This window comes from Monodelphis domestica, chromosome 5 (assembly GCF_027887165.1).
Source record: "Monodelphis domestica isolate mMonDom1 chromosome 5, mMonDom1.pri, whole genome shotgun sequence".
NCBI classification, from domain to species: Eukaryota; Metazoa; Chordata; class Mammalia; order Didelphimorphia; family Didelphidae; genus Monodelphis; species Monodelphis domestica.
Window position 1 is genome coordinate 111,073,763 of NC_077231.1, and position 19,015 is coordinate 111,092,777.

The 19,015-nt window shown below is 40.2% G+C and overlaps 1 protein-coding gene across 6 annotated transcripts in view; it reads right to left on the reverse strand.

The window, feature by feature from the left end:
* Positions 1-19,015, reverse strand: part of WNT5B (Wnt family member 5B) — a 160,576-nt gene that overhangs the window by 16,249 nt on the left and 125,312 nt on the right. For 5 of the 6 annotated variants that reach the window (XM_007503823.3, XM_007503819.3, XM_001373396.5 and 2 more), the window contains 2 exons: positions 3,634-3,782; positions 1,542-1,789 (listed from right to left, as the gene is read on the reverse strand). In XM_007503823.3, the coding sequence (XP_007503885.1) occupies positions 1,542-1,789; positions 3,634-3,782 (397 nt within the window). Of the gene's footprint in view, positions 1-1,541; positions 1,790-3,633; positions 3,783-5,209; positions 10,072-19,015 lie in introns of those variants that run through there. The other variant, XM_056800756.1, reaches the window with a different exon arrangement.

Below are 19,015 nucleotides of genomic sequence, written 5' to 3' on the forward strand. Positions count from 1 at the left end.
TCTTTGTGTTCCACTTTAGGTGGTAGGGTGGGTAAAAAAACAAACCTCCCAAATTCAAAACCCCCTACAACCCTCCATCCTTCAAAAAATCATTCTTGTCTGGAAAGTTGATCTCACCAAAATCTCCATTCTCACTAACCCCAACTCTACCCCTAGCCTGACTCCTCTAACAAGACAGAAACCTGGGAAGGGGCTCTGGATGTTCTAGATGGGAGGAGTGACCAAATGAATGAAATAAAACCCAAGAAATGTCACCCTTACTCTAGCACCATGAATACAGACATTACCCATCCTCAGATAGTCTCCTTTGGAAGAGCTAGACTCCTAAGGCTCCCACACTCTCATTTATTCATCTTAACCTTGTGCAGAAGGAAGCAGGAAAGGCACAGAGAGGGGAATGTGCTTTTTCAGATCAGGGGAGGTGAGGACAGAGTGGGCTGAGGGAGACACTATGAAGGAAGGACAAGGGTAGCCCCTTCCCAGGGACCTAACCTTCTAACCTTCCTGAGGCACAGCATCAGATCACTAAAACCCAGAGGCCCCAAGATATGCTAATGATCATTCCTAAGGATAAGCTACTGCCACTGACACAGTTATTGGTGTGGGAAACTGTCTGGGTTGAAGCCAGCAAAGGCTAATACTGCTTTTTAACACCTTCTCTTTATGGTCCCAAGTATAGGACCCTATAGAATAGCTCCGGATTTCTCAATTTCTTGCTGGGGGGAGAATTGCATTTCAAAAGGAATTAAGACAATTAAACCCCAGATCACACCTCTATCTAAGCAATAGGACAACTGATGCATCCTTGGCCAGCCATGGAAGGGAGAGAACTAGAGGAAGGGAAGAGCTACTCTTTTCACTTTGTCTCAGATCTCCCTCTTCCACCCCCTATGAGTCCAAACAAAAAAGCGAGGGCCAGCCAAATCGAGGGCCAGTTAATGACAACTATGACCACCAATAAATCACAGCTTTTCCTTTCTTCGAGCCTTCCTATGAGATGCTCAGGAATGCTGCATATATTCAGAATTCCGGAAGGAAGCACCAGAGAGAGGACACACAGGGCAGTAGGCAGATTTCCAAATACATCAGAACTCAATTTCTTCAGCTGTCCTGAGCCTCTCCTCCTACCCACCCCAGGCACAGGGCTAGAGACAAATGGAAAGTCTTTCTATATAAATATCATTTATATATCACTCACTAACATCTAATACTAACCTTCTACTATGCCATGTTAATAGATTTAGGGGAGCACTGGACTAGAATCAGAAGACATAATTTCTAGTTCTGGCTCTCCTACTAATTGGGTGGCTTTGGGGAAGATGCTTCTTCTTTTAGGACCTCAGTTTCCTCCTTTTTATAAAATGGGAGCATTGCATGATCTCCAAGGTTTCTTCTAGCTCTCCTTCTTCTAGACCTCTTCCAAACCTAAACAGGTATCTCCAACAGGTATTTGAATTTTCTTTCTGCCAGTCTTGAGTGAATTTACTCATATATGTCTGAGATTTATTTTGAGATTCAGACCAGGCACTCTTGTTCCTTACCTATCTGCATGACCCTCCCAAAGACAGAAGTGTTGTCCACGGTGCTGCAGTTCCAGCGTCTCTGCCGGAACTGATACTGACACTCCTTGATGCCTGTCTTTGCTCCTTCCCCAATGTATGCCATATGCTCCTGGTACAGTTGACATAGCTTCCTCTGGCCAGGGGAAAGCCCAGGCAGTTGACTACATACAGGCTGGGCTCCAATGATGAACATTTCAGGTCTTTGCACTGGGTTCATGGCCAAAGACCTACAAGAGAAAGGACAAAAGAGATTTTTCTACTTTTAAATTTTCTAGAAAATTCAGATTTCTAGAAAATATAATTTTCTACCTGTAAATTTAGTTTACACTCTACTCCCTCCAACTTTTGATTCATCATCCTTACTCCTAAATAGTATAAGGATGACCCCAACCTTCTGTCTCATTTCCTGTCAGATGTAAACTTTAAGGCTGAAAGGAAAGGCAGTGAAATTGCTCTCTGAGTAAAAATGGGCATTTCATAGATGAGATAAAGTAGAACAAGAATACCCTGCAGAAGCCCTTTTGATATGCCACTGGCAGAGGGAGAGAAAGGACAATACCCTGTCTCTCTTTGTCTCAACTATTTGGTTCTTAAATGAATTAGTTTTGGAGGAAAAAAATGGTTAAAACTTAGGGGGGGTGTTAGAGGTGGGGGGTTGTTGATTCAAGAGAAAAAGGAAAAGACCCTAAAATCCACTAAAATGTAAGAGGAACTGAAAAGGTACAAGAACCGAGGCTATAATGGTTATGTTGGGTAATAGGAAATGTTTTCTAAAGACAAGGATCCAAGTCAAGCAGGATGGGTGTAGAGTTAGGGGCACAGACTTGTATAAATGGAGATTTTGAACCTTTGGACTTCATCCCCCAGAAGTCCCTTAGTATTTCCCAAAATTCCACTTATATAACTCTTCATCACTAGGAAATATTTAATATTGGTGTTTTGAAAAGAGAGTAAAAGTCCTGCTCTCCCTGGGACAAGTACACCCCCCCATCAAAAAGGCAACAACAACAATAATTCAGGGATGGAGGTTCCTATGAATCTGATGAAGAACCAAGAGAACAATTTACACAATTACTAAAATAATAATGTGAAGGGAAACAACTTTTGAAAGAATACTCCAACCAAACCCCAACCAAAGCAGTGACCAACTGTGACTTTGAAAGACTAATAACAAAATATGTTCCATTTTTTAACAGATAAGGGATGGATTAGGAGTGTAGGAGACCTGTATCCTCAACTATAGTTAATGTATTGATTTATTTTTCATGCATATATATATATATATATATATATACATATACTTTGTTATGAGAGAATTTTGTTGCAAATATATGGTGAGCTATTATGTGATGATACACATGAAAAAGGGAACAGAAATAAAATATTTTAAAATGCACAAAAGAAGTGAAGGGACAGAAATAATGATAATTGACATTTCTATAGTGTTTACTATGTGCCAGGCATTGTGCTTTAATCGCTTTATAAATATTATCTTGTTTGGTCCTCATGACAACCCTAAAAGAGAGGTGCTATTATTATCTCCATTTGACAGATGAGTAAACTGAGGCAAATAGAGGTAAGCAACTTACCCAAGATCACACAGCTAGAAAGGGTCAAGGGGTCACACTTGAATTCAGAACTTCCTCTGTGCACTATGGTGCCACCTAGCTGTCACTGTGTTGTTAAAGTTGATATATATTTCCTTAAAAGATTATATATAGGGACCAGCTGGGTAGCTCAGTGGATTGAGAGCCAGGCCTAGAGATAGGAGATCCTGGGTTCAAATCTGACCTCAGACACTTCCTAACTGTGTGACCCTGAGCAAGACACTTAACCCCCATTGCCTAGCCCTTACCACTCTTCTACCTTAGAACCAATATCCAATATTGATTCTAAGATGGAAGGCACGGGTTATAATTTTAAAAAGTATATATATATATTTAACAATTTACAGTTTCTTATACAATCTTCTTTTCTGTCCTTGGTATATTGAAATGTTTGTTGACTGAGTTCACAATTTTTAAAAAGAGGGGAAAAAAGAACTAGAGACTTCTATTGTCAGTTCACTTACCACCAAGAGTTAGCTTCTGCAAGTAGCTGAACACAGCTGGAGAGCAGAGCAGTGGAAAATAGCAGCAGCATCCCAGGCATCCTAGGTGTCGCCCCACTCCAATGCCTTAGGAAAATGCTTGGGACTGGCAATTTCCGAGAAAGAGCTCTCTAGAGGAAACAGAAAAGGAGTTTAATGAATATGGCTGAGTTGAAGGCAACACAAGAAGGCTGAGAGTGTAAGGAGGGAGAGAGAGAAGAATAGAGAGAAAGGGAAAAAATGAATGAGGAGGAGAGACTCTAAGCGGAAAGCACTAAGTCTGGAGCTAAGTCTTGCTGCCCCCAAAGAAAATGATGTCTTTTCAAACTTCCTCTTTCCTGAAGGGCCACCCTAGAATGGGTCTATTGCCCCAACCGTTTCCTCTATTTAGCTTAGAAACCTTGGTTGACATCTTTGTCCCTCAACTCATAGCCTGAAATGAAGAAATGCTGCCTAGGGTTTGACTTTAGTGGAAATGATGGTAGGATGAGAAAGAGAATAGGGAATGGGGAAGCAAGGGCTTGGGAGGCAGTGAAGCACTGCTTCTATGCAGTTACAAGATCTTCCCCAAAGCTGCAAAGAAATGAGGAGAGTTTTCTCTTCCATTCCCATGTCATACCTCTAATTCCAGCCCAGAGATATCTAATAAGCCCACTCAAGAAAGGAGACAGGGGGATACTTAAACTTCCTCCCCTTCAAAATCGAACATTTCCTCCCCTTTCACTCCAAATTCTTTTCAAACTGAGAATTCAGGGGAAAGCTGGGATCCTTCTAATCTTTACCGAGCAGCTTCTTTGAAGGAGAAGTGATACTGTGCCTGCCCTGGGACAAGTGGAGAGATGTGTGCTGGTATACCTCTATTTTTCTATAGAAAGCATGTGCTAGAACACCTAGTGCAGCTTTAAACCAAAGTTTAAAAGTGAAGCTTAAAGCTGCACTAAGAGCACCTGGAAATACACACACATGCACATATCCAGAGACACAGAGGCATGTGGTTGGAATTTGATTTGGGGGTATAATGCATGATATTCCATGTGTGTCTATACATAGGGATGTGTGTAGACTGTACACAGTAGAGGGTTTTCTCTCTTTCGGGGTACCCCTTTGCCTCACTCTGCTCTCTGGGGCCCCCTATGGAATACCTCTGAAGAATTCAATGCCAACAGTTTTGGGCTTGTGTCTGGAACCAGACCTCCCTCAGAACAAATGCATCCTGCCCCAAGAGGCAGCACAACCTGTCTAATGGCCAGTTTGGGAGCTCCTTGGTGAGAGGTAAATGCACCTTGCCTTCTCTCTAGATGCCCCCCATCAAACTAAAACCCCTTGCCCTGAACCCTCGAGAATGTACCACAACCTCCATATTGTCCCTACTTGGAGCAAGTCCTGCAAATACCCTTTTTCTCACTCCACCGCCCCCCCCCCCCCCCCGCCCCGCTCCTCCTCCCCTCCCATATCCTTCCTCTAGGCCAGGACTCCACATCCCCAAATGAGCAGTCTTCTTCCCAGGTCCCCTTCACACCTTCAGTTTTACACACTCCCACCCCCAACCCCCTCTCACCATTCTGTTCCAGCTGCTCTGGGTCTCTGCCTTCCGGGAGAGGGCAGCAGGTGCTTTGGGTCAGAAGTCTCTGAGGTGAAGCAGCTTTTGAGTCCCAGGGTCACAGGAAGATGGAAGATGGCCCTGGGTTGGCCACAGGGAAGCTGGGACACAGCCTCTTCCCCACCCCCTCTTGTGATTCTTCTTCAGTCTCAGAAGAGGCTTGGGACTTGGGGGGGGGAGTAGAAAGCCAACAGGCAGGTGTGTGGGACCAGCAGGAGGCACATCAAAGGGGAAACTTGCTCCTTCTCTTTGTCATGCAGAACTGTTTCTGCAATGGTCTGGCCACTATACTAGCAAACTCACAGCTTCCCATTCCCTACTTTCCCATCTCTCCTCCTCTAAAGGATGTCTCCCCCCAATAAATCATCCCCCATCCCTCAGGGCAGGAGGTCTGGGAAAGCACCAAATGGAACCACTAGAGATGGACCAGAGATAGGGCTGGCACCAGAAGCTAATGGCTTTATGGAGGGGAGGGGACCAGGTCCAGCTCAGGAGGACAAGAGAAAAGCTTCAAAGGGTTTCCTTGTCCAAACATCCTTGACTCCACCTACCAATACACTATGGGGACTAAGAAGCCAGAGCTGCCTACCTAAATCTCCTTCCATTTTCTCATGTCCTTCCTCTGTTTCTGTTTCAATAAAAGATTTCTACTAGGAAGACACCCACCTCTGCTCAATTCCCAACATACCCTCTATCATTCTTCCCCTTCTGCTATCTTTTTAATGGATGAATAAAACTCTTGCCCACATCTTTTCTCTTTTGATGAAGTCTTCAGTTCTTTCTACTTTCTTCCTTCCCCTCAGATCAGTCTCCCTTCTGTCACATGCCTTCCTTCATCAAGAGCTTGGCAAATTCTTCTCACCCAAGTGTGGTCCAGCTCCAACTAAAGCTACATAGATACCAAATACTCTGACTATTACAAATCGAACTGTGTTTGGGTGGCTTAGTGACAGGAGAACTGAGTGAAGCAGAAAGCTTTTCCAGTCAGCCCACTGTGGCTATTATCTCCAATCCTAGCCTTATAAACACAACTGAGGCAAGTAAGAAGAACTAAGAAGTAGCTCTTCTCCACTAAGTCTTTCTTCTGGGTCATTCCATTAAAATGAACAAACAACACTCCCCAACCCCATTTTTTTTTTTGCATTTGTGTGTGGCTTCTTTCTCAGTCCTCCAGATGTACTTTACCTGAAGTTAAATCTTCTTTCCTATTGCTCTCCCACCTGGCAGACAGATGTGGCAAGTCTCGAGGTAGCCTCAATAACCCAGAAACCAGACGGGTAAACACATTACACTCTTTCACTTCCTCTTTTGGTTGGAGGTGAGAAAAGGCCAAGTGGAGGAATGTGATAAGAGATTTGCAGCAGACTTGGCAGAAATACCAACTCTTTTCCTCTCTATTTTTAGGAGAAATCTGAGGATGTACTGATAAACTCATGACAAACAAGATCACACTTGTCAGTTTTACGACTAGATGCAAATACATTTTTCTTTTCTGACCAAAATATAGGGAAAGAGAACTAACCTGCTACCATGGGAGCAGTTACAAATTTCATACAGTATTTGATAGTGTTTCCTAGTGGAAAACACTAATAGATTTCCAAAATTGCCTACTGTGTATGAACAAGTAATGACTTTTTTCTTTTCTTAAACAATGAGTGGAGATAAAAGGTGGATTTGAAATTCTTAGCTAGTGCTCACCATGTCCTAGGCAGAAATGAGTTGGTTGAATGTCTGCTCCTACTTCTATTATCCTACTTTGTTTAATATCTATCCTCCTTGTCTACCCCTATTCTCAAGAATCTGTGTTGTCCAATCACCCAACCCTAAAAGACTAGGTATATGCAACTATAGCCAGTGATACAGAAGGATGATAAGAACAAGAGTAATGGCACCTCTACGTTTTGTTTGGGGATTAGGAAGAGATATTGTTGACTGCCCTATCAACAATCTCCTTTCCTTTTCCCACCATTAGACTTTTTTTTTTTGCCTTTTTCTCTAGGACATGCATTCCAGCAACAAAAGACAAGAATGTCATCCAAGTAGTTCAGCAAAGCTACAATCTCTTACAACATAGTCTGTCCTATACTGAAGTTGTATAGTAGAATGAACACTGAATTTGGAATCAGAAGACCTGACTTCAAATGGTATGGGCAAGAGCAAGTCAATTAATCTCTTCAGGTATCAGTTTCATCAGCAATAAGATGAGGGAGTTGGAATAAATGGCTTATTCCCCTCCGACTCTAAGTCTATGAACTACTTTCATATCTGAACAATGGAAAAAACCTTTACATATGTCTTAAACTTGCAACTTTGGGGTTTTCTTCCTTTTTTGTGGATGGAAGAAGAAACAACTTTCATTCAACAAGCATTTTAAGTTTGTGTCCTTGAAGGGACTACTCCCAGCATCCCTTAAGCTTCTTGGATAGATTTTATAAAGTTCAGGACCTTGGGAAGAAGTTGAGTCCCTAGACTATTTTATTCTTGTTCTTTTGATGCTTACAACTCAAAGCAGGGTCTTCTCAGTATAAATGAACTGACTTAGACGATGATTTGATTTTAGAGGGAAAGCTTTTCTTAAAGGAGCACATTTCAAATGATTAGCAAGTCTTTTTTTTTTTTAATCACTGTACATAAAGGGTCCAACTTCTGAGGAGTTTGTGTGTCAGATATTTCTAAAGTCTGGAAGAGACCTGAGCCTGATAGGAAATGCTATGAGATCCCTGGCTTCCTACCTCCAAAAAAGACACAGTCACACCTAGAAACCAAACCAGAAATAACAAGGATTCCAGGTGAATAGCATTTCTAGAGTTTCCATTGCTTATAATACAGCCATCAAAGGGAGTCATTTCATCCATAATTTAAATATAAATTTGCATTTCACTAACATTTCTGGCTAGACAAGATAAAAATGTTAGCAGTAGTTGGAGTGCAAATTGTTTAACCTAGAAATCTTGACTCTGACAGTTAATTTATGCAAGGGCTGCTTGATTATTGCATACCAGAAGGGGGTGAGAAGGAGATGGAAGAGAAAATCCCCAACCCCAGAATTCACCACATTTTGATTAGGGAGTCTTATATTTAAAATACTCTAGTATGTGTTAAATAAAATTATGTGTTAGGTAAAACACTATTTTTTGGCCTTTTTTCTAAAAAGCATTCTTGATTAGGTCCTTCCCCTGGATTTCTGCCACCTCCTTCCCATTCTCAGCCTTAATTAGCATTTGCCTAGAAGCTAAAGGTCTTTTAAGTTCCAGTCTATCCTGCAGACAGTTGGCTCTTTCCAAAATCACCATTTTCATTATATTAACTGGCTTCTAGAAAAACTCTTAAGTCGCTCCTCACTGCTTAACAAATCCAAGCCTCAGCCTGCTTTAACTCTGTCCATCTAACTTTGTCTCTCAGAAGCTTTCTATTCCTACCTGACTTTTCCCCTTAAGAAGTCATGCTTTTTCCTGGTCCTACACTTATACTAATCTACCTCCCTGGTATTTATTATACCACTCCCTGTCTTGTCCAGGAATATAAATCCTAAACTTCTTTCAAGATCCAGGTCAAGACTTATTTATCTTCATAATTTCTTCCCTGATCATCTATGATAAGATCAAAATCAAAAGGGTCTCCCATCCCTGCATCCCACTCCCACTTCGGTTAGGCTATTTCTTTCCTTAAAAAAGCAAAGAAGCTGCTATCTCCAAGACTTGATTGACTCAAGTGGCTACGGTTCATTGCTTTTGTACTGTTGTCAGTTTCCTAGTGGCTTCAAGATGGGCAATGACATCTTGGTCATCTAAGGACATAAAAAGGCTCAACCATGAGGGGTTACAGCCCTTTAGATTTAGATTTGAATCACTATCTATACCTGCTGCCTCAAATTGTTTCCTTCTATCTGATGGGGGAGGCCACTTATTTCACAACTAAGTACCAAAATCTTGTTGAAGATCTTTTTCATGGCTCAGAAGATAGTAAAGTGCATAGAGCACTAGGATAGAGGAAGGTCTGAAGTCAAATCTAGCGTCAGACATGGTGTGTGACCCTGGTCAAGTCACAACATCTATCTCAGTTTCCTCATCTATAAAATATAAAATGAAGATAATAATAGTACCTTAAGACAGCAAAGTTATGAAGACCAAATGCGATAACATTTGTAAAGTGCTTAGCACAAGTGCCTAGCACATAGCAAGTTATACAGACACATTAGCTATTATTATTAAGTAAACTTCCACTTATTAAGTGTTGAATGACATGTAAGTATCTTGTTTTGTTCCAATCAATATTGGGTCTAAGCTATCAGGGATTGGGCTGTCATTGGCAAAGTTGGTAGCTGAAACATAATGGCATCAAGATTTTCATGGTGGAAATTGGGGGTGATACAAATATAGATGGTATGTTTGGATAATCACATTGCTAAATAGAGCAATGCATACTATGTGGCAAAAGCCTTTTTGGTGGCATATAGAGAGTATTTTCAGAGGGAGAGAGAGGTTCCCACTTACACTGATGAGCTTAGTGGGCACTAGAGGAGGCTGACAGGGATGGTTATTGTTAACCATCATGGAGAAACCAAATTGTTGGCAAAGAAAGTTTGCCAACAAAGAAAGTTCTGCCAGAGAAATGATAAACTTAAAAACTAGAATGAGAAATGGCCAATGTTGAGAATCTGTTTTTCTGGACTCTACATTTTACTGTGAGGGTTTTTTTTAATTGTTCAATGAATTGGGGAGAGGGAAGTATACAATTCTGACATATAGTGGAACTTAGTGAATATTTATTGATTGAAAGAAAATAAAAGCTCATAAAATGAAGTGTTTTTAAAAAGCAAGTTGCAAGTAAGCTGTCCTAAATGTTCAGTAGCTTTGGCAGGTTTCTTGATTTTTAAGCACTGTACAATAAAATCAGAGGGGCAGCCACTGAAAATGATGAACAGCAAAAGTGAAAGGATGTATGCAACAGTGGATAGGGCTACCTTGCCCAGAAACTGAGAAGCGGTAAGAGGGAAGCAGAGTCTCCACACTAGAGGTTTCACTAGAAAATGTGCTGTATCCCACTGAAATCTGGGCTATAAAATAGGAGGTTGAGAAGGAAATGAGAATGAGATTTCAGAACCACTGGTAAATTCAATTGTAAAAACTTTTATTAAGCTCCTATTATGTGCCATGGACTGTGTTAAGTTCTAGGGATACAAATAAAAATAAAGACAGTCCCTAACCTCAAGATGCTTACTATCTAATGGGCTTTATCCTATTGCTTCCTTCCCTCTGTAGAGGGACTTTTACCATCAAAGAACTGAGAAAGTTGCAGGAAAAGATGAGTTCCAAGAGCAATGATTGCTGAGAGCGTGGTCCAATAGAGCAAATATATTCTCTCTGCTTTAATTCTTCTATTAGCTTGGGAAGCATTCAGAGGGCTTACTTTTGCAGAGTCATTTAAATTAGTTAGATGCTCTGTTTGGAGGCTGTCATTTGTTCCTTTTTAAGTACCTAAGATGAGGAATTGGGGTACTCAGCCCCATAAAGATGAATTCCTATTGCATTCAGTTGCTTGATGGAGGTCTAAAAGGAGTGAAGTTTCTAGAATAAATTTGGTATGATAGATTTGGTAACACTCTTCAGATGTGCTATATCCTATGACCAACCTGTTTGTGGGAAGAGGAGAAGGAAAGGAGAAATCTGGGGATTAGATCCTAACTTGTTAGTAAAGACTTTCTTGAACAGCATTAGATTTTACCTACGGGTCGTGCTAGTCATATAACCATACAAGAGTAGATAAATTAACTGGTGAAATCAGAATAGAGAATTGACAGAGGTAGGTGGGGCAAACAAGGCTCAGTCAGTGCTGACAGACACTCCGAGGGTGGTACCCTGATAGGTTGGCAAAGAGTGACCACTGTCCCTCAAGGATCTTTGAGTGTGACTTGAAATACTAGAAAGCAATTGGGTTGGGTAGTGTTGATGATGCTAGTACTATAAGCAAATCCAGTCCTAGGGCAGCCCTTTTCAAAACTAACACATCTTCTAAAGTTTTCCCTCACTCAGCTATAAGGAGCTGAACTGGCAACCTGGCTATTTTATTATACCAGCCCCCAATAAGTCCATTAAGGCACCTCAGTTTCCACAGAGAGTTATAAAGATCAGACAGTTGAGGGAAGGAGCATCATGAACTCGGGAAGTAGTAACTGAATGATCCCTTTTGATGACCTCTATGTATGTTATTGTGGGTAGGTTAAATGGAAACCCTTGGAGTGGCTGCTAAGAGGAAACATTGAGAAATGTCAGAGATCAAGCCAGCCCAGGGAGGATATGAGGACAATTGGAGTATGAACTGTGGGTAAAATCTGGACTACTCCTCCTACATAAGTCAGGAAGAGGGAAATAGTAGTATCCTTTTTCCTTCCCCTTCTTTCAGGGGAAACCAAACATAGGCTATCTACTGATAGTAAACTAGTTGTTTCTCTCCATCCCTGCCAGGCTATTGGAAGAGGAGGGAGGAGGGAAGGAGGTGAAGAAGTTTTAAACTTTTTCCTAAATGTTCACTTTCATTTCTAAGTCATGCATTGTGATAAAAAACCATTGACCAACAAAAATTCAAACTGTTTATTTTATGTCACTTAATGTTTAGACAAGATAAGAGAGGAAAAGGAAATTCTCTTTTTCTAGAAAAAGGGCTGGAGAGTCAAGAGAGAGAGGGAAATTGAGAGTCTAGTGTTAGATTTTCAAAAACCCTGCAAAGTATTCAAAACTCAGATTCTCCTGGATCTCGTCCCTTTTTTGGGTAAAGAAGGCAGCCATCTAAAATCAGCACAGTGTAGGCAAATAGAAGTTCCCAATTCATTGAGACTGACTCAGGGCTTTCTCCTGTGTTTCAAACAAAACAAAACAAATAACTTCTGAAAGGGGAGGTGGGATGTGAGGAAACGATACATGTGTGGCCGTCCAACAGAGAGGTCTTCAACTACACGTGTGGTTATTCAAATGACAACACCATAGCAACCTAGTGAGACTCAAAGGGTTCACAAGCTCCTCCAAGTGGTTTTACACACACACACACCAATGGTGCCATGATCTCAATGTGGGTATTCCTTGGGGGGGGGGGAGTACAGAAGGGGGCATTTGTACCTCTCTGTGTAGGCTCAAAAGCTCTGAGTACAACATACCAGTGTCTTATGAGGAATTTTTCAGCCACGTCCAACTTTTTGTGATCCCATTTGGGGTTTTCTTAGCAAAGATATTGGAGTGGTTTCCATTTCCTTCTCCATCTCATTTAATAGATGAGGAAACTGAAATAAACAGGTTTAAGTGACTTGCCCAGGATCACTCAGCTAGTAAGTACCTGAAGCCACATTTGAATTATGGAAGAGAAGTCTTCCTTACCAACTCCAGATTCAGCACTCTATTCAATTGCACCCTCTAGTCCTCCTGCAGCCTTTCTAAGGAACAGCCTAGGTAAAATTAGAGAGGCGCATCACCATGAAATCTTAAAAGAACCAGAGGAGGGGCAGCTGGATGACTCAGTGGATGGATAGCCAGTCCTGGAGATGGGTGGTCCTAGGTTCAAATCTGACCTCAGACACTTCTCAGCTGTGTGACCTTGAGCAAGTCACTTAATCCCCATTGCTTAGGCCTTACTACTCTGCTGCCTTGGAACCAATATGTAGTATTGATTTTAAGATGGAAGGTAAGGGTTTGTTTTTTTGTTTGTTTGTTTTTTAAAGAACCAGAGGAAAACCTCATGTGGATCCTATCTGGAAAGTTAATGAATAAATGAATGAATGAATGAAGTATTTAGATTTAATAGATGCTGACTACTATTATAAATATTGGGGATACCAAAAAGCAGATAGTCTCCATTCTCAAGGAACTTAGATTCTAATGGGGGAGCCAATGCATAAGTGGAAGCCATAGAGGGTTTCTTCAGTGTAGAAAGTGACAGGGATAGTGAAAGGGTCCACAAGAGAGTAGATTAACCACTTTATCCAGGAATAATGACAGAGTTGATCATAGTTCCAGCACTAGAGAGTTGTGGAGGGTTGAAGGAGAGGAAAGGCAAGGTGGTCAGAGAGAAAGGAGAGAAGGGAACCATGATTGGGGCTTTTCTGAAATGGTTTTTAAAAGAGGTAGTCCATCATTTACATGAGTGGGGCTCCAGGGTAGAAATTCCACTAGGGCATGATCCATGAAGTGAAAAGCAAGGAAGCTGTGGAGGAGGTAAGCAAAGATGAGGGAGAACATGTATCTACTTCAATATTTTGATGGATCTGTGAATTCACTGATAGACTACATTCTTTTTTACTTTATTAAATTTTATTAACAAATTTCCCCATAAGTTTTCAAAAGCAATACGATCCATATTGTCTCTCTCCCTTCTACTCTCCTCCGTCCTGGAGCTGAAAAGCAATTCAATCTGGGTTATACATGTATTATTACACAAAACATATTTCCATGTTATTTACTTTTGTAAGCAAATGATCTTATAGAACTGATTACATTTTTAAAAAATCCTTATCTTTCATCTTAGACTCAATATTGAATATTGGTTCCAAGGCAGAAGAGCAGTAAGGGCTAGGCAATGGGGGTTAAGTAACTTGCCCAGGGTCACAGAGCTAGGAAGTGTCTGACTTCCCATTTGATCTCAGGACCTCTCTTCTCTAGACATGGCTCTTAATCCATTGAGCCACCAAGCTGTTCCTAAATTGACTTTTTATACTACAATGCTTTTCCCTATCTTCTAAAATATTATCCATAAAGGAGATCTTCCTCTCAGTCTTTTAACATTGACTACTGGTCAGAATATAATATGTAATATACAATTAAATGAGTCCATTGAGTTTTATATGCCATAATAGACACAATCATCAGTCAGTAGAGTGCCAAGCCTGGAGTCAAGAAGACTCTTCTTCCTGAGTTCAAATCTGGCCTCAGATACTTACTAGCTATGACCCTGGGCAAATATCTTAACTATGTTTGCCTCTGTTTCCTCATCTATCAAATAATCTAGAGAAGGAAATGACAAATCACTCCAGTATTTTTGCCAAGAAAGCCCCCAATGGAGTCACAAAAAGTCAGACACAACTGAAACAACTGAACAACAACATGTATAAGTATATATGCATTTATCTATCTATATCTTTGGAATATACTACAGCTAGGCAATGAACTGCACCCAGAATTGAATGAGAGGGAAAGTATAGTCTGGAATTCATTTGGAAAACTATACTGTGCTTTTTCACAATCCCAAATTGCTGACTGACATTAAAAACCCATCTTTTTATACCAGGATTCTCTGGGGATGTTGCAAGACTATGAATCATGGAATATCATAATCTCTAAAGAACTAAAATTGCAGGTGACCCAAAGGTTGATCGAAAGAAATGGTGGGCATGAAGGAGTTGTAGTATATTAACAATAATGACTCTCATACAGGCAGTGGCAAGGAGGGATAAGATCCAGGAAATGTATAGCTGAAAAAGAAGAGGGTGTGCTGATGTAGTTTGACAACAGAATGAGTGCTACAAGATACCCACAAAATATAGGAGATTTTGTGAAAGATTTTAAGAACATAGGGTAGGTCTTCTATGGGAGAATTATGGGAAGATCATCAACATTAGAGTGAACAATTAGATAGTATAACGCTTACTGTATGCCAGGCAAATATTTCATAATCATATGCTAAATATTTCACAAGGATTATCTTATTTGATCCCGTGTGAAGTAGATGCTGCTATTATTCCCATTTTGGGGATGAGGAATCCGAGGCAAACAAGGGTTAAATGTCTTGAAGAGGACCACATAGCTTATGTATCTGAGGACGGATTTGAACTCAGGTCTTCCTGACTCCAGGTCTGGCACTCTATCCACTATGCTACCACAAGTGAGAAAGCATGGATGGGTTATTAGTTGCATTTCTGAATTTTATATTATATTGTATATAAATAGTATATAAACATATTTTATATATTTTATATAAATATTCTGTTTATTTTATATTTTAATATAAATGCCATATTTATATTATGTATTTGATATAAGTAGAATATATTCTAAACCCATAGTTTTCAGATGAGGAAACTGAGGCTCAGAGAGAATTTCAGAAATTTGTCCAAGGTACCTAGGTGGTAAGTGCCACAGGGAGGATTTCAATTCAGATCTTCCTGCCTCCATATCCAATAATATTTTTTTTTGGCAACATGTATATATTGTGATTTTATTTTAATTGCACAAATGAAAAGTTAGCATGTAGGAAATTTAAATGACAGTGTGGTAAAAATAGTGGAGAACAAACTGAAAAAAAATCTAAAAAGGAGGTACACGAAAAGCATGAAAATTCGACATCCATTAGTGTTTTATCTTCAGTTTTGATCAACACTTGATGTGGAAAAAAATTTTTAAACAACAAACTTTTAAATTGTGATGACCCTTCTGAAGAAATTTCAGCACCAACACTAAAATACATGTGTATTTACATCACTTTATAAAGAATTTGTGTTAACTAGTTTATTGCATGTGCCTGTAAGTAATAAAATGGTATTTGTTTTTAAAGCATCCTATAATTCAGATAGTTCACTAATTCAAACATTTCCCAGCCTTATTCCAGAGGAATAAGAGGAGCATGAAGTATAAGGAGGAATTCTAAATAATATTATGACTCCATCATATTTTCTTGACATTAAAAGGTACTTTGAGAGTCTAGTACTGAGGGATCGTGAAATATTCAGAAAAGGGATAGAAAGGTTTCCCTGACCTGTAAGTTGACCAAGGAAGAGGAGTCCTTGAGAGTTACAATTCCAATAGTATAAACATAATCAATCGAGGATGAAAAAGAACTACTAAAAAGACTAACACATATCAAGCATCAGCAAAATGAAACACCTCTCCTACCTAAAAATCCTTTTTTTTTTTTAAAAGGAAACTTTGATCCTACCACATCTGTTGCCTCACTATTTAGTTCATAAGATCATGGTACCAGAGTTCTGATCCTGGCTCTGATGTTTAGTACTTTTGTAACCTTGAAGAAGTCACTGGACATCAGTTTCTACAACCAAGTTTCTCTTTAGCTCTAAATCAGATTCTATGATCTTATGAACTAAATACTGGGGCAAAAAGATGTGGTAAGCCAAAGTTTCCTAGGGAAGAAAGAGCTCCTACTCCAAGGGGAAAAGGACTAGAAATTCAGTGAGGAAAAGTTCTATTTCCCTCAAGCTAAATCTGGCACATAAAATGGTTTTTAATGGTATGACTCGACCTTAGGGATGGTAGCTTTGAGAACTTGTTATATTCCATCTCTAGAATGCTGATAGCAAGAAGTTGGGACTTTATTTCTCTGAGCTACTATCACATATCTTCCCTATTTTTTCTCAGTCATAAAGAATAAAAAGAATGAATGAACCCTCACAGCATGCCACCAAGGGATGGGGAGCTGATCCCAGCTTTATGCTATGCTGGAGTTGGCTAAGTAGACTCTAAATCAAAGACGCCACATGTTGTTTGCTTTGGAAAGGAGACGTGTTCCCAAATAATTTTACAAATTGAATTTTTGTGAATAGTGTTATATTTTAAATATAGGGGAGCATGATTTTTTAAAGGTACTTTGAAAAAAATAAATAAAGGTACTTTGCCATATGAATAATTATCCTTTCATTTGGTTTGTTTTATAAACTTGAATGTTCATATAATAGTTTTTCCTTTGATCTTTTTAAAACCCTTCTCTTCTGTCTTAGAATCTATACTAAGTATCAGTTCCAAGGCAGAAGAGCAACAAAGATTAGGCAACTGGGGTTAAGTGACTAAAACCCATTTATACTTGTTTTAATAGAGTTTTATGCTTTTTAACCTCTTTCTGCTTTTCTCCTGGCTTTACAGTGCAAATCCCTGATACCAAATCTGAATGTCAAGATTTTTCCTCTGTTCTAATCTCTTTGCTCTTCTGAACTTCTAGTTGAAACTGCTAACTGCTTCAAATATTAGCAATTTTTAGATTATTTCTTTTCATTTATAAAGCATATAAGGACAACCAAAGGAGGATAAAAGGGTGTGGGCAATGTGGTATTATGGGCAGTGGAGTTATCAGATCACAACCAGTAGAATAAATTGAAAGGTGAGTGGCAGTAGACAGGAATACTACCTCTTCACATCTAACCCAGTGGTCTCCCAAGTGTGGACAGGGGCATGCTGAGGAGCCATAGAATGATCCCAAGGGAGCCACAGTTCGACTCCAAAGGGTGTGTTATTAACTGATTGGAAGGCAACAAAAATGGGTCATATCCCACCTTCTAACTCTGAGCCTGTCGCTGGCAAAACAACACTATCTCCTTCCACACTGATCTAAGCCTCCCACTGCCAGCCTTCCTGGGCTAGAGCAGGCACCAGTCCCTCCAGGCAGGTATAGTGGCTGTGCAGACCACATTTCCCCATCTTTATATCCCCCACTTCCATCACCTCTTGGCTGCTATTGGTACTCCTCAGCAGCATCTCTGTGTCCAGTGGGAAAGCTCTACCCTCCTTTTCACTTTTCAGAGGGCACACAGATGAGTAGTCACAATTGGGTTGTGATTACATTTTCATTCACCTTAAACCTATCATTCATTCAAACTTCCCTATTTCCACTGAGAATACCACTATCCTTCCAGCCTCCTCTGTCCTGAATTTCTTCATAATCTCTGACTTCTCACACAATCAAGTCATCAGTCATCAACTATTTATTAATTATTTACCATGAGTCAGCACATTGGGTGCTGGATGAGTACAAAGAGTGAATGATCCCTTCTTTCAGCAAGCTTACATTTTAATGGGAGATCCACTAAAATTAAAAAATACACAAACACACACATATATGCACACATACAGATAAGGGGATACATACAGGGTACTATGGGAGGAAATTAGCAATTGGGGGAATCAGGAAAGATTTCAGGTAGAAGGTGGTTTGGGAGCTTCATCTTAAAGGAAGAAAGGGCTTTTTTTGAGATGGAGGTAAGGAGAGAATGCCTTTCCTCAATCCTCATCCTTCCTGACCTCTCAGAAGCCTTTGACTTTATTGATCATCTCCTTATCCTCAATAGTTTCTCCTCTGTGGTTTCTGGTGATACCTGCATTCTCTTGCTCTCTGTCTCTGTCTCTCTCTCTCCCATTTTTCCTGTTTGACTGCTCCTCAATTTTCTTTGCTATATTACCATCCATATTATGCCCCCAACTCTAGTTACACCCCCTAGGTTGTCCTTGCCTCTCTTCTCTCAGTAGTTTTTCACAGAGAGTTTATTAATCCCCATGGGTTTATATATCATTTATTCGCTGCGACTGATTCCCAGATCTATATATCCAGCCTTAATCTCTTCCTTGTCCTCTAATCCCCCATCACTAACTCCCTATTAAAGATTTCAAATTTCATATTCCACGGCTATTGCAAACTTGTTATGTCCCAAACAGAACTCACTACCTCTCCTCCAAAATCTCCCCCTCTTCTGAACGTTCCTATTTCTGTTAGAGGCACTACCATCAAAGCTCAAGTGATTTTCCTAAAGCTCACATCTGACCAGGTTACTTCCCTGCTTCATAAACTCCAAGGGCTCCCTATTGACCCAGATTATCTTGGGCAAAGCAAAGCAGTCTTTGTTTTATCCCTGTCTGCTCCCTTTCCCTACCCCCCACATCCAAATCAATTGCCAAATCATGTCATTTCTATTTCCACAACATCTCTCCACTCTTCCTTTCTCTCTACTCAGACAGCCACCTCCTAATTTCAGGCTTTTCTCACCTTTCAAACTATTGAAATTGC